The 15296-nt window shown below is 42.3% G+C and overlaps 1 protein-coding gene across 1 annotated transcript in view; it reads left to right on the forward strand.

Moving 5' to 3' along the window:
- Nucleotides 1-15296, forward strand: part of LOC110509819 (BMP/retinoic acid-inducible neural-specific protein 1) — a 116118-nt gene that overhangs the window by 53179 nt on the left and 47643 nt on the right. The window contains exons 3-4 of the mRNA XM_021590941.3: nucleotides 8024-8214; nucleotides 11394-11563. Coding sequence (XP_021446616.2) covers nucleotides 8024-8214; nucleotides 11394-11563 — 361 coding nt within the window. The remainder of the gene's footprint in view (nucleotides 1-8023; nucleotides 8215-11393; nucleotides 11564-15296) is intronic.

The following is a 15296-nucleotide window of genomic DNA, read 5'->3' on the forward strand; positions in this document are numbered from 1 at the left end:
GTTGTCTGATGACAATGAAAACCCTGATTGTAGTGCTTTTCCCCCCTCTGGCCATCGGTTTAATGCACACCACCGCCGCACAGGAGAAGCTTTAAGGTTTGAGATATAAAAATATAAAACACTTGGGGTCCCCACTTTGGAACAGTGGGATAATAGCTTAGAGATGAACTACCCACCAAGGGACTTCAACACTTGGGTAATCTCTAACAACCTAGATCTCAACATGTGGGGATAATTGGGTTCAGTTAGGTATTACTTCTCTTGTGTTAGAATGTATGGCTCGCTGTGTCATATAGACCCGATAATACCTGAGTCGTGATTGGCCCACTATGGTAGGAATAGGATTTTGTATGAATATTAATCTAATTTAAATATAATTTCCTTCAACAGATGTGGGTTGGTTGTACAGACATAGAATAATGAGACTGTTCTAATATGAACCACCCTATCCCTTGGAGGGGGAAGTGATATATGGAATGGACACTTGTGGAAAAGGCTGCCACGTACACTCAAGAAAAATAAGATATGGTAGATGTTCAAGTCACTTAGCATTGTCTGTTTGTTCTAACAGAGATGTTTGATCTAAGAGAGAGCCCAGCTTGTGAGGAATGGAAGAAATATGTCAATACAGTGTGGAGATGCATTTTACCACATCATTCTTCTGGGAATTATAATTACTGGATCACAATCTATCCCCATCAGCATGCCAGCAATGCCTACAGAGACATCCGTGTAAGCAAGCCTCGTCGAAACATGAAGGCTTCTGTAACACCACCAGAGCCAAAAAGATAGCCTACAGTAGTGTAGGATCCTGTATCTCTACTGGAAAGCTGAACAAGGACACATATTGGTTTTCACAGCATTATGAAAATGGTATTTGTAGCTGTCTTTCTCGGACACATAGAGCTGTCAGAGAACAGTGTGGTTCAGAGCCCATTCAGCAGCAATGGATTATCTGAACACCCTCTTTTCATGTCACCCATTTCTAATGGGGAATTGAATCTGGGTGTGGGATTACTTTCAGAGCCACTGCCTGGTGGAGTGTGCACTTTATCGCTCTATAGAGTGCGATTAGATGCATCTAGGACAGCGACTAAAGGTTCCTTAGATGGTGAGTTTCCCCTGATCCCATGGAAAAAGGTTAAAGCTGTCTGTCAAATCTGTGGTAGCCTTTAAGACTGGTGTATATCATAGTAAAAGTAATGTCTTTCATGTCATCAAGAGCTATTTATGCTTACTTGATTAGAAAATATAGAATATTAATATATTTAATTGAGTGTTATGTGGGTTAGTGTAGGATGTAATGTTCCCGTTCAAATGAATGTTAGACGGCAGCTAAATCTAGCTTTTCAAAGCCTGATTGTCTCTCAATCCTCGGGGCGTCGACTTTGACAGAGAAGATAGTGCCTTGATTGGCCACATTTGTCTCTGAGCGTTCTTCTCCCTCCCTCCCAATTACACATTTTCATATTCATCTCCTGCTCGCTGCATAATAAGAGGCAGATTGAGAGTGGTAGCTCAATGTGCAACAGATTATGCTTAATTATGGACCGTGCACTGTGGATGTTCTTTTTCTTCAGGCCTGCAAGATGTTCACATCTGAAATAGAAGCAGACATGACCAAAGCCACCAGTACAGTCATTAGTTGTTGCATTCCCTGGTGAGATATGTCCCCATTCACCACTCATAGAAATCAGTGGGAGCCAGACACTTTTGATTGCTCAAATGTCTTGTCTCAGCTCTGGGAAGACGAGTAAACAGAACAAAAATGCAGAGAGAGGGCTCGATAAATAATTGGGCGGGAATGAAATGAAATGTTCCCTCCAAACGAGGTTGCAGGGGAATTAGTGGAAGATGGATAGCTCTTCCTCAATATTCTTCCTGGCATCAAACACAATAAGTTGAAATGCCTTTCGAAAGTTTTCCTGGTGGAAAACATATGAATAATCTTTCATTTGCATTGTGGAGAAAGGAAAATAAAATACTGGCATTTAATTTTCGTTGTGGTTTCATATCTCATAACAGAAAGCTGCATTCTGTAATGTTTTTTTTTAAATGTAGTGCCATTTCTCATGAGCACAGGCCAGGGGGATGTGAAATGGGTAAATGCTTGAAAAGATCAATTGGCAGCAGGAAAAAATGATGTTTGGAAGGTCTTGGAATTTTTCTCCCTGCTAGCCATAAAACATTTTAGTTGAAGCATAAAAACAACAACAAGATATTAAGATTAGATGAGGCATTTACAGAGGTGCATCAATATATCTGCAACTTGTGTCATGATGCATTAGTAAGCCATTAAAGTGTTATCTGAATTGATTTAGACTATTATGAGGACATCATCTTCACACACACACACACACACACACACACACACACACACACACACACACACACACACACACACACACACACACACACACACACACACACACACACACACACACACACACACACACACACACACACACTCTAATGCCTGATGGAAATGATAATCACACCATCTCCCAATGCCTCAGATTGTAGTGGCACTGCTATTTATCTCTTCATAAGTTTCTTTGAGGGATCATTAAACTGGGCTTTGAGTTGAGGGATTAAGCAGTGAATAATGTAGCCAGTTCCATCTGTTGGCCTGCTTAATCTGGGCATATGGATCCAAATACATATGGCCAACACACATTTTTCTTTGCTAATCGTCCCGAGCCACGAAGAGAGGGATGTACTTAAAACAAATTGATACATAGCAGGGAGAGAGAGAGAGAGAGGGGGAGAGAGAGAGCGATGGAGAGAGAGAGATGAGATTTTGGTAAATCTGATCATCTCTCTTAGTTCTCTTGGCATGGTTATTATCGCATTTGGTGCAGGTCTGATTTATCATTCCATTTGGATGCTTGTGTGTCCAAAACAAACACACACACACAGTAAGTGCTCGCTCTCTGAAGAGGAGCCCGACTGAATCAGCATGCACCAGCACACACCACCGAGCATTGTGCTCTAGAAAATTGCTTATCTTTTTGACATTGAAGAATTGTGATATTTTTGTTTTCTTCTGAAGAAAAGCCAGTGGAAGGCAGTCACATATCATCTATTGGATATCTGATATGAACAAAATGGCGGATGAATTATGGGAATACAAAGAAGAATATTATTTTATACTCATGTTGGCTATAAATTTGTGAATGCAGGACCTGTTACTGATAGATAGCAGTCTACCATTCCTCTATAATCTAGAACTGATGTAATAACATAACCGACTAATCAGAGGCAAATCTACTTTTAGTAACAGATGCATTGCAAATCTGTTATTTTGAGAGTCTGTTTAGAGTCACGATAAGAAAAACATTATTCTTTGTACTCACACCACCTGCTGTTTTTGTCTGCATATGAATACCATTTTATTAAGACCATTTTATTACCTGTTATCTTACCAGAAACGTTGACAGAGACCACTCATTTACATGTCCCCTTTGATACATTACATTATAGTCAATTAGCAGATGCTCTTATCCAGAGCGACTTACAGGCGCAATTAGGGTTAAGTGCCTTGCTCAAGTGTACATCAACAGGTCAAATCATCACACTATCATGACTGCTAGACAATCTCTCAATCACCTGTAAAAGTACTATGCATGCATGTGACTTTGGACATAATCCAAATACTGAAGTGGAGAGAAAGAAAAAAAGTCTGATGGTAATAGCATGCTGAACACGGCCAATGAAAGGTGTTACCCTGAGCTATGCACAGGGAGATTGAACCCAGCTGATCGACTCTCTGAGAATTGGAAGTAAGTAATAGGTCATCAAAAGAAAGGAGGACCAAGGAGCTCTTTATGAAGAGTGCCTTGGTCCTCCTTTCTTTTTGATGACCAATTTAGCCCTTTTACCAAAGAGCACCTTCTATCTACAAAGACCTACTATTGTGTACCCTAGCAGCGCCTTCCTTCATTCAATTTGGGCCCAAGGACCTATTCAAAGCTCAATCATGATGAGGGTAGAGGAGTCTAGGAGAGTAAAATACGTCTTGGTGGTGTAAAGCATGCTTTAGAGGTCATTATAGGACAGCAGAATTACTGTTTGTATATACAGTATGCAATCAGCATGTACAATGGAATTCTGTTTGTTGACGACATGGTATTGACACATTATGTCTAGAACAATATTCCTGCGTGTACACAAGTAGCCCAATTCTGATCTTTTGACACAAATGTTTTTCTGATGACTAATTGGGCAAAATATAACAATTGAGCTGTCTGTGTAAACACAACTATTGCCCGGATAAGAGAATGAGTCGTTTCATATCCTGCTTTACATTTACAGCACATACGTATACTGTGGGTTTCTTTGCACACATGCCAACGATTTCAGCAAATCAGTTAATGAATGATAGACTAGGTAACTGAGTCAGACTAATGTGTAGTGCTATTTACCCTGGGCCCTGTGTTAACCTGCATTTAGCCTTCGTCTGTTTTATTTCTACCCCAGTGTCGAGAGACAATAGAGGATAAAGTCCAACGCTAAACCACGGGGTCGTTTCACTGCGGTCGTTTCAACACTTTGACTTCCTCATTGACATTGATCCAAAGGACGGGGTTGCAGCAAATGAGAAAACTGAGTAGGGCTGCTGCTGGATCGTGAGCCAAACACAGTGGAGAGATAAGCACAAATTGGACCAGAATGTAGCTTTCTTCATTTTGCCCTTCCTATTTGTCTTTCTCTCTCTCTCTTTATCTCCATCTCTCCCTCACTCGTGCTTAGACAATTGCCCAATGACACACACACACACACACACACACACACACACACACACACACACACACACACACACACACACACACACACACACACACACAGAGAGACACACACACGCATACACACTTTCATATACAGAAGCTCGCATATACACACACAGTATACAATTACACACCCACGCACATAATGGACTCACACACACAGACACACACACATGCAAGTACGCTACCTATCTCATGAGTGATTTCATGTGGAGACTTAATATGCCTCATTATCTGCCCTACTTTACCTTCAGATTTGTTGATGCAAAACCAGACACAATGCAATTTGTATACATGTGTTCCCATCCTCTTGAAGAGCGGTAATTAGAAAGCGCTTAGATGCTTTTCAAAAAGGCTGAGAGAGTGAGATTCACCTGTCATGGATCCACAACACCTCCATCAAGGGCTGTGAGTGTGTGTGTGTGTGTGTGTGTGTGTGTGTGCTATCGTGCAGGTGTGGGTGCTTTCGTGCAGGTGTGTGTGGGTGTGCATGAGTATGATAGGGTAGATGGGGGAAAAAAACCTGCTTCAAAATTGAATTAACGGCCAGTGGTGTCTCCCAAACAAATGTGGTCTCTCATAAAATCCTCTTACGTTGCAGGAGGACCCTGTTGAATGAGATTTACAAATCTGTCTGACTTCCAAGGTGTCAGAATCCAAATTGTTCTGGTACCCAGCACGCAGTATGTGAGCCGGCCTCATGCAGGTAGACTTAATTGTACGTGGATACCTAGCCTTCCGTTTCCAGCTGCCAAGTGACATTTTTATTACAGCACCGTCCCCCTCCCCCCATTCAACGTGTAACAATTGTTTTGCGGGCCTGTGTTGCTAAACATGCAAAGTGTAAGCTGTCTCAGGGGAAATTAAAAGGACAACTGCTCCACCAGCGGGATTATTTCAGACAAAGAATAAAAAATCAAAGATTTATAGCTGGGGGGATATTTATATATCAGACACCCCTGACCTAGGCAGGGCCAGTCACGGCACATCATACTGCGTCAAACACATATGGAAAAGGCTGATTATGTAATAGCTACGCCATTGTTAAAATGAATAGCGGGGAGATAATACTGAGTAACGCCTGGACTACTGTGCAATGTAATAGATGTAGAAGGGTTTTCTTATTTGTTGGATCACATAGCTAACTCTTTAGTAGTTGCCCTAGCCATAACCCAGGGTAATGATATTAGTATACCATCAGTCCTATTACAGATACTAGACCATATCATTTACACAATAGGTCAGAATTGATTCCAAATCAAATCAAGATCATACACACATTTGCAAATGTAATGGCAGGTGTAGCGAAATGCTTGTGTTCTTAGCTCCAACAGTGCAGTAATACATAGCAATACACACGTAATCCCCAACAAATTTTACTAAAGAAATTAAGAAACATCAGAACGTTTAATGGTGTGTAAATATACTATGGACAGTATAATAGAAAAGGTGTGTACAGTACATCAGTGGTTATATGGGATGTGCCAGGACTGGAATACAGTATCAATCAATCAATCAAAATTATTTATAAAGTCCTTCTTACATCAGCTGATGTCACAAAGTGCTATACAGAAACCCAGCCTAAAACCCAAACAGCAAGCAATGCAGATGTAGAAGCACGGTGGCTAGGAAAAACTCCCTAGAAAGTCAGGAACCTAGGAAGAAAGCTAGAGAGGAACCAGGCTCTGAGGGGTGGTCAGTCCACTTCTGGCTGTGCCGGGTGGAGATTTTAACAGTACATGGCCAAGATGTTCAAATGTTCATAGATGACCAGCAGGTCAAGTAATAATAATCACAGTGGTTGTAGAGAGAGAGCCGATCATTCAGCGTTAGAGACAGCAGGTGCGGTAGAGAGAGAGAGAGTCAAAAACAGCAGGTCAAGGATAAGGTAGAACATCCGGTGAACAGGTCAGGGTTCCATAGTCACAGGCAGAACAGTTGAAACTGGAGCTGCAGCACGACCAGGTGGACTAGAGAGAGAGAGAGAATATACCTAAATTAAGACAGGAGAAATACTCTAGATATAACAGACTGACCCTAGCCCCTGACACAATCTATTGCAGCATAATTGCTGGAACCTGAGACAGGAGGGATCGGGAGACACTGTGGCCCCATCCGACTATACCCCCGGACAGGGCCAACCAGGCAGGATATAACCCCACACCACTAGAAGGATATCTTCAACCACCAACTTATTACCCTGAGACAAGGCCGAGTATAGCCCACAAAGATCTCCCCCATGCCACAAACCCGAGGGGGGCGCCAACCACATATGCAGTGGGTAAAAAAATATATAAACATTATTAAAGTGAACAGTGTTCCATGACTCCATGACTATGTATATAGGCCAGCAGTCTCTAAGGCACAGGGTAGAGTAAAGGGTAATAGCTAGCTAGTAACAGTGACTAAGGTTCTGGGCAGGGTACTGGGTGGAGGCCGACTAGTGGGGACTGTTTAACAGTCTGATGTCCTGGAGATAGAAGCTGTTCATCAGTTTCTCGGTCCCAGCTTTGCTGCACCTGTACCGTCTCCACAGATGGTAGCGGGGTGAACAGGTCGTGGCTTGGGTGGCTGAGGTCCTTGGTTTGTTTTGTATCGGATATCTATAATAGACATTTGAGTGCAATTCATATGTTTTTGAGAATCTAGGTCTATGATTGGGATTGGATTACAGATCCAAGCTTTTTGCCTGATTGCAAGACCCAGATCTAGGTTGGGTTTGATGATGATCATTTATTACTTAGCAAACACAATCAGGACCTACAGAGAATAGGCGATAGCCCACAGCCATGCGTGGCATTTGCCTTGATTAGATAACATGGTGTCTCGATGGCGGGAGATCATGTTCACTGGCAGTTTTCTGCTTGAGGCAGAGCTAAATCAGCTAATTCAATGTCATTACCGAGTACCAAGTGCTTCTATGTTTTTTCTCTTACTTAGTGATGGCAATACAGCAGTTTTCTTTCAATAAGGATGTGATCACAATTTACTTACGCTCTTGTGATAACATTGCCACTAGCTATTGTGAACATTAACTAAATAATCCAATGCCGTTTTGGACGTTAGACGAGTATGGCATTTGTGACATCACGTCCACTGCGAAGATCCTTGCTATAGCAGGTGCCAATTGTAAAATGACCTTACCTTTTGATGTTGCTGTTGCATAAATGGTTGTCATAATGACATCAATGAATATATTAAGACATAAGCATTTACCTATTCTGTTTTTCTTGTAGGGAGTTTGCGCGTTGGAAGGTGAGGAACACAGCCATTGAGAGGAGGGACCTGATCCGGAACCCTGTGCCGCTCATGCCAGACTTCCAGCGCAGTGTCCGGTTGCTAGGGCGACGACCCTCCACTCAACAGTTCATCGACACCATCATCAAGAAGTATGGAACCCACATCCTGATATCCGCCACCTTGGGAGGTGAGAAAGCATATATCTACTTCTACTTTACTAAGACAACACTGGTGGGCCACAAAAATGCCCTCACGGGCTACTCCTTATTGTGTTTTTTTTTCCCCATTACCTTATTTGGGCAAAGCCCTGTTATATACGTACAAGGTAATGTCCATTGTCCATGCCACCTTCTTGATGGGGAAATAGATGGGATATCAATTGGTAAATTGGTAGTTTTGACAGTCAAATGAGCTTATGCATAGCTGGTAATGATAGAATGGTAACCCCCTCTAAAATCTGCACTGGTTCTTCTCATGGTTCTGTCCTGTTAAGATAACATTTGAGGTGGTTTTATCTGATTCAACATTTTGTATCAACCTGTCGCTGACCATTTTGGAGCTCATGCATTTTACAGGCAAGGCCCTGCTTTAGAAACATATATTTTCTGTTTAAATCTAGGATTTCACTTGAATGTCAAACAGTCAGCTTCAATAATTCAGTTAAAGTGAAAGTGGGGGATTTCATAGGTAGACATTTAGAGTTGCAATATCATATATACAAGCCTGCAAGGTGATTTTCCCTAACACACTCATTATGGAATTCAGAAATCTAATATTGTGGTGAAATATGATGCTTAGGTAAAATATAAATAAGTTCAAAATAAAACTAACTCCAAGGAGGATGATTCACTACTACCACAAATGCAGACGTTATTAAAGGTAATGATATAAGGAATCTTGACACAAAGAACTGATTGCAATGTTGCAGGTTATCTTTATTTCTCTTCTCTCTCTTTTCCCTGTTTTCATTCTCTCTCTTCCTCTTTCTTCTCTCTGTCTCTGTCTCTCTCTCTCTTTCTTCTCTCTGTCTCTCTGTCGCTCTGTCTCTCTCTTCTCTCTCTTCTCTCTCTCTGTCTCTCTGTCTCTCTGTCTCTTCCTCTTTCGTCTCTCTGTCTCTCTCTGTCTCTCTGTCTCTCTGTCTCTCCCTCTCTCTGTCTCTCCCTCTCTCCGTCTCTCTCTCTCTCTCTCTCTCTCTCGCTCTCTCTCTCTCTCTCTCTCTCTTCTCTCTCTTACTCTTTCTTGTTTGTGTCTCTTTCTTCAATTCTCGGTCTTTCTTCCCCCTCTCTCTCCCAACTAACTAAGTTTCACCATATCATGTATAACCTTGAAGGCATTTCAGAGAGTTATGGCCTAGAAGTCACTCATCTTAATCTCTGGGTTGCACATTAAAGAAACACCATTATGTGAGCCGATAAACCCAGAAACCAGGAGTGTACTGAAAGCTGGCCTGCAGGCCCACAGCTATTACATCTAAGGTGATAAAGGAGTACAGAAAAGATGATGTTCTCTTCGTCAGACTCACTTTATGAGCTAAAAGGAGTCTCTGTTTAATTGGAAAAAATAGGTCTGTCTGATGGCCGGCCCCATTGAGAATGTGTGATGGCGTGTGTGTGAGTGTGAGTGTGTGTGTGTGTGTGTGTGTGTGTGTGTGTGTGTGTGTGTGTGTGTGTGTGTGTGTGTGTGTGTGTGTGTGTGTGTGTGTGTGTGTGCATGCATGTACGTGTGTGTAGTATGTGCATGTGTGTTTGCAGGTCTGCAGACACTATTGAACACTGCACATGTTGCCATTGTGCAGTATAATAGTATAATGTAATATATCCTGTAACCCACACAGGTACCATTAACTCCACAATAGAGTACCTATGTCTAACATTTCCATTGCTTTTAAGCACCAGTAGCACTCCTAGCACCAGACAGCAGACGGTGTTAATGATATACAGGCAAATCAATACCTTCCCCTCATATATTGCTTTTATATATCCATCATCTTGTATTATTTCATTACAGTAGCCAATAAAATCGGGGGCCCTGTATGGCAATAATGTATATCCATAAAAATGGGAATGACATCATTGACCATAGGCTGAGACAGAGCTTAGGACGCTGAAGGCTCAGCTATAGGTATGAATCAATTTAGTCATTATCGAGGCACAGCGCCAAAGAGCTGCCCAGTAAAATGTAAGACAATGTATTTTTTATGAAAAGATCACCCACAAAGATAAAATATAGCTAGGGCCTGACTTTACTGGGGCAAAAGCAGTAAAGTCACATATTTATGTACAGTAGACCTACTTCCACATAAGCCAGAGAGGGGCAAAGCTATAGCGATAGAGGGTTAATGTTGTATCATTATCCTTGTGCAGTAGGTCAAGGGTGTGTGCGTAACCTTCCTTCCCCCGGGGAAGAGCAGGGAGAGTAGAGAGAGAGTGGGGCTATCCTCCTTCCATGCCATGGTACTGCTGTTTCAACCAGATATGAGACATTGGGGCTGACTGTCGCCACTCCGGTCACAGCCACCACAAGCTAAGTGACCAATCCCAATGCATCGCCAAGGGCCAAATAACCAATCACGATGCGGGGGGTCGTGAACATATGTGACATGTTCTTGAATGAGTTCCAGACAACTTGGCTTGTATGCTCTTTGAACGGCAAGGAGAGGGCGGCGGAGGGAAAATGAGCTGTTCAACCTTTACGAAGTGTCAACAAACAGGCGTTGGCATGCGTACACTTACAGTAGATCACAGAGTCATTGTTTGCTGCTGTGTAAAGGTTCAGGCCTTTCTGCTGGAGTGTTCGCTTCTTCCCCTGCGGTATCAGGATGTTTACTTCTAAAGGTCATTCCCTCGGTGTGAAAGCAATCCACTCACTTACGCCCTTAACATATTCAACCTTTATAAACACATAATATGGAGTTATTAGGGGGATAATAAACAGTTTCTGGTGACATTTTGATGTATAAATGGCAGTATAGTCACTCCAGACATTATAATTACAGTGACGTTATATTATATTTGTTGCTTAACGATATGATGTACTTTATTGTCCATTTACATGGAAAATCATTCTGTGACTTCAGAATACAAATACACAAACACAACACGATATATCACATGCAGTACAGGAAACTGAAAAGTTTACATGTTCACTTATTCAAAATCTCTGCGGCCTACTGTCCGACGTGTATTGGGCTTGCATCTGTCCTTTGTCCCACTGTTCAGCAGCCCCATGGCTACTAGCCACCGATGGACAACAAAGTGTGCATACTGTACATGAATGAATACTGCTACCAGGCAAAATAGTAAGTCAACAATGGTATTTTATTGTACTGTATCATAAAATAAGTTCCACTTCCTGTCTTCCCTGTAGGTGAGGAGGCATTGACCATGTACATGGCCAAGAACAAGCTGGACAGAAAGTTGGTCAACGCCACTCAGAACGTGGAGGCCCTGCACCAGCTGGCCTCCTCCTACTTCATTGACCGAGATGGCACCATGAGGAAACTCCATGAGATCCAGATCTCTACCAATGCCATCAAGGTATGCATCTTTACACACACAAAAATACAGTATATAAATATGTTCAAATGTGTCACAGTAGTTGGACATCAAACGAATGAGTTTGAGAAGTAGTGTAATGTCTGAGCACTGTTTGGTGATCCCACAAGTGATCTTTAACTAAGCTTTTGTGATATAAACCGCATTTCGACAAACATGATGTTGTTCTGGTACACAAACACATGACTATCACACACACCTCCAGCCCCATCCTAGCCACCCTGGAGAGTGTCTTGCCGTCTTTTTGAAGTCCTAAGTGACGGGTGGATGAAGAGGTTCTGGCAGACAGGGTGCTGGGAAGCAGGAAGTCAAGCATGACACAATTAAACAGAATTGACAATGGCTGCTGAGTCAGGGCTGGGCGAAGAGTTGAGGAGGGAAGAAGCACACACAGCGCATTCTCAACAGTATAGCCACTGTAACCAGCCACACTGTGTGGAGCCAGAGAAGACCTGTCCTGACTATCTTCTTGACTGACAAACCTGCACTATCTCTGAGTCATACCGGTGTTGAATAGTTGTACTGTGTATGTGGGAGATCTCTGAATATTTTGAAGTGTGTGTGTGTGTGTGTGTGTGTGTGCGCGTGCGTGCGTGCGTGTGCGTTTATCCTCAATCATGCGGCATCAAAGAATGTGCCTACTCAATGTCAAGAATAGTTTTACACTGAGTACATGACTAATAATTCAATCTGTTTTACACTACAATTACACTAATCATTTACAGTATCTCACCATATGTCTCAACTGAGGAGATAGTTTATTTAGTGAGCCAGAAGGGTTATCAAATCAACAAAAACACTTATCACATTCAATTCATCCAATAAAATATGTTGATCCTATCTTCATTTTAAGTGGAATGAACAATTGATCCTTCAGGCATTAGATAAGGATGAAACACTCCATATATATTTCAAATAAGCAAAACAAAGACACTTGAAGGGAACAAAATACCATATAACAAGAAAGACAAAATTAGACAGAATTTAGGAGGAGGAAAACAGTATAACAGAAAATCCATTTTCATTGATTCCCAATATGAAATAGGATCGATTTTTTTTTCTGTTTTGACTGGAAAAGAGGGAAAAAATGAAAGCAAAAATAATATTATTTGAGGCCACTGCCCACACAAATGAAAGCTGATACACATACTATTGAAAGGTTTATGCTTTGTCAGAAGTACTATCATCAAAAATCTGTTGTGGCTGGGCCAATCTCTTCCACTATATATAGAAGATGATGGCAGAAGTAAAGTCAGCCGCTGGTCCTACAGTCACGTAGCAGACAGACAACGATCTGTACGTGGAGAGGAAGCTGAGTCTGACGCACAGCCTGGATCTATAGACACAGAACAAGGCCCTGCACTTCCAATATTGATTTAATATGGCTGGGAGTCAAACTTCACAGTGAGACGCTGCGGTCTATGGAGAAAACACAGGCACAAAGACATCAATAGAGATGAAAACTAAGACTGTTTCCTGTCTGGCGAGTAAGCACATTTACTGTGTAGAGTTTGAGTTAAGTACTGGGTTTACTTAGTGAAATGTGCGTTTTAAGCTCTGGAGATGGCTAGTTTTGGTATTTCATTTCCCTTTCACAATTTTCCACATCCTCATGTTATCATGTTATCACATCTCAAACACACATGCATGCACACACACACATCCACGCATGCATGCACCAGACATTCACATTGTTAGTCTTATGTCTAGAGTAAGCCCTAATCTTTTTTAGTCTGTACACTCTCTCCCCCCTGATACCTCTTGCTGGAGGACACTTCAATAGTTGAGGCTGTAGCAGAAAAATGAACAGTAGTGTACAGGCATTAGTGTGTGTGCATTAGTGGGGATGGCCTGAGAGCATCCACTGATCTGCCAAGCTGGGCTATATTTATCAACTCCTCATCCCTGGCCCGTCCCCCCATCTCCCCAAGCCTTAGCACTGCTTAAGAGGTTCCAGAAACTTGCAAACGTTAATCAAAACTAAGACATCTCCCCAATGCCCCGGTGACACCCAGGGCAAGCCAGGGACTTGTTATTTTTCTAAGACCCCACACAGGAATTTATCTGCCCAAACCAATGAATGTTTGTGGCCTGGAAGCCTCAACCATCACCTCCATTCTTTTTGGCTGCAAAACATTCACAGCCCCATGGGTGGCTGAAATAGCAGAACTCCAAACAAACAAGGTTTTTGGGCCAAAGTGTCTCTGTAACTGGCAGATTGTTTGTTGGGGCTGTGAAGTCTTGGAGTGCCATGTGTGTGCGTTGAAATGTGCATGTGTACATTATATGCTGAGACTGCAGAATTAGATGTTCATCCACGTTCTCCAAACATGGCGTTTTTAAGTTAAGTGTTAAGTTTAGGCACTCATTCTGAATGGTTAAGGTAAGGGTTAAGGGATAGGGTTAAAACAAAACATTTAAAACCAGTATCCACAACTGGGATCTCACACGCAACCTTCTGATCCAGAGTCATGGGATTGTGCCCATTCTCCAACCCCATCCACAATGCCTTAGCAAAACCCAAGTTTACTTGATGGCCCTTGTGGCTGGTTTTGAAGGCCTTTCCTGACATCCTCAGTGCATGGATAGACTTCCAATGTCGACGTCAATCTTTAACGATCTAACTGGCACATAAGCTTTTATGGAATTCAACTAAAGGGAACACACACACACACGGCAGGGCTGACCTGTGGTTACTGAGATCCTATAGGAGGATTCCCACAGTACTTAATTTGTCTCCTAGAATATAGAACTGTTCTTCACTTTCTACACATTGAAGAGATGACAACTAAAGTTGCCAAGAGCATACATTTTTTTCTACTGCTCTTGCAATTATATACACTGAGTGTACAAAACATTAGGAATACCTTCCTAATATTGAGTTTCACCCCCTTTTGCCCTCAGAACAGCACAATTTGCCGGAGCATGGACTATATAAGGTGTTGAAAGCGTTCCACAGGGATGCTGTCCCATGTTGAATACAATGCTTCCCACAGTTGTGTCAAGTTGGCTGGATGTCCTTTGGGTGGTGGTCCATTCTTTATACCCAGCAGCGTTGCAGTTCTTGACACAAACCGGTGCGCTTGGCATCTACTACCATGCTCCGTTCAGAGGCACTTAAATATTTTGTCTTGCCCATTCAACCTCTGAATGGCACACATACACAATCCATGTCTCAATTGTCTCTCTTTAACCTGTCTCCTCCCCTTCATCTACACTGATTGAAGTGGATGTAACAAGTGACATCATTAATGGATCATAGCTTTCACCTGGATTCACCTGGTCAGTCTGTCATAGAAAGAGCATGTTTTGTACACTCAGTGTATACACAGCAATATCCATCCATCCATATTTCTATTGATCAACCCGTGACACATCTGCTCCCACACTTCCCTCCCCTGGGCACTTGAGGGTGCCAGGTTGCTCTGCATCACATACTCCTGCCATCCTTCACGAACACCTGCCTTCCCTCACCACGCGCATCAGCGTTATTGGACTCACCTGGACTCACTTATCACCTGTTTATTTCCTCCCCTATATTTGTCAGTTCCCCAGCTCTGTTCCCCACGGCTGCATTGTATTGTTTTTGTCTTTAGTATTAGTTTGCTGACGCTGTTCCTGTCTCGTTCCATGTCCATCTTTATTAAATGTTTACTCCCCGTACCTGCTTCGTCTCTCCAGCGTCAACTCATGTGACAGAATGCATCAGCCAACA

This window comes from Oncorhynchus mykiss, chromosome 29 (assembly GCF_057628025.1).
Source record: "Oncorhynchus mykiss isolate SJ-2025 chromosome 29, ASM5762802v1, whole genome shotgun sequence".
Classification (NCBI taxonomy): Eukaryota; Metazoa; Chordata; class Actinopteri; order Salmoniformes; family Salmonidae; genus Oncorhynchus; species Oncorhynchus mykiss.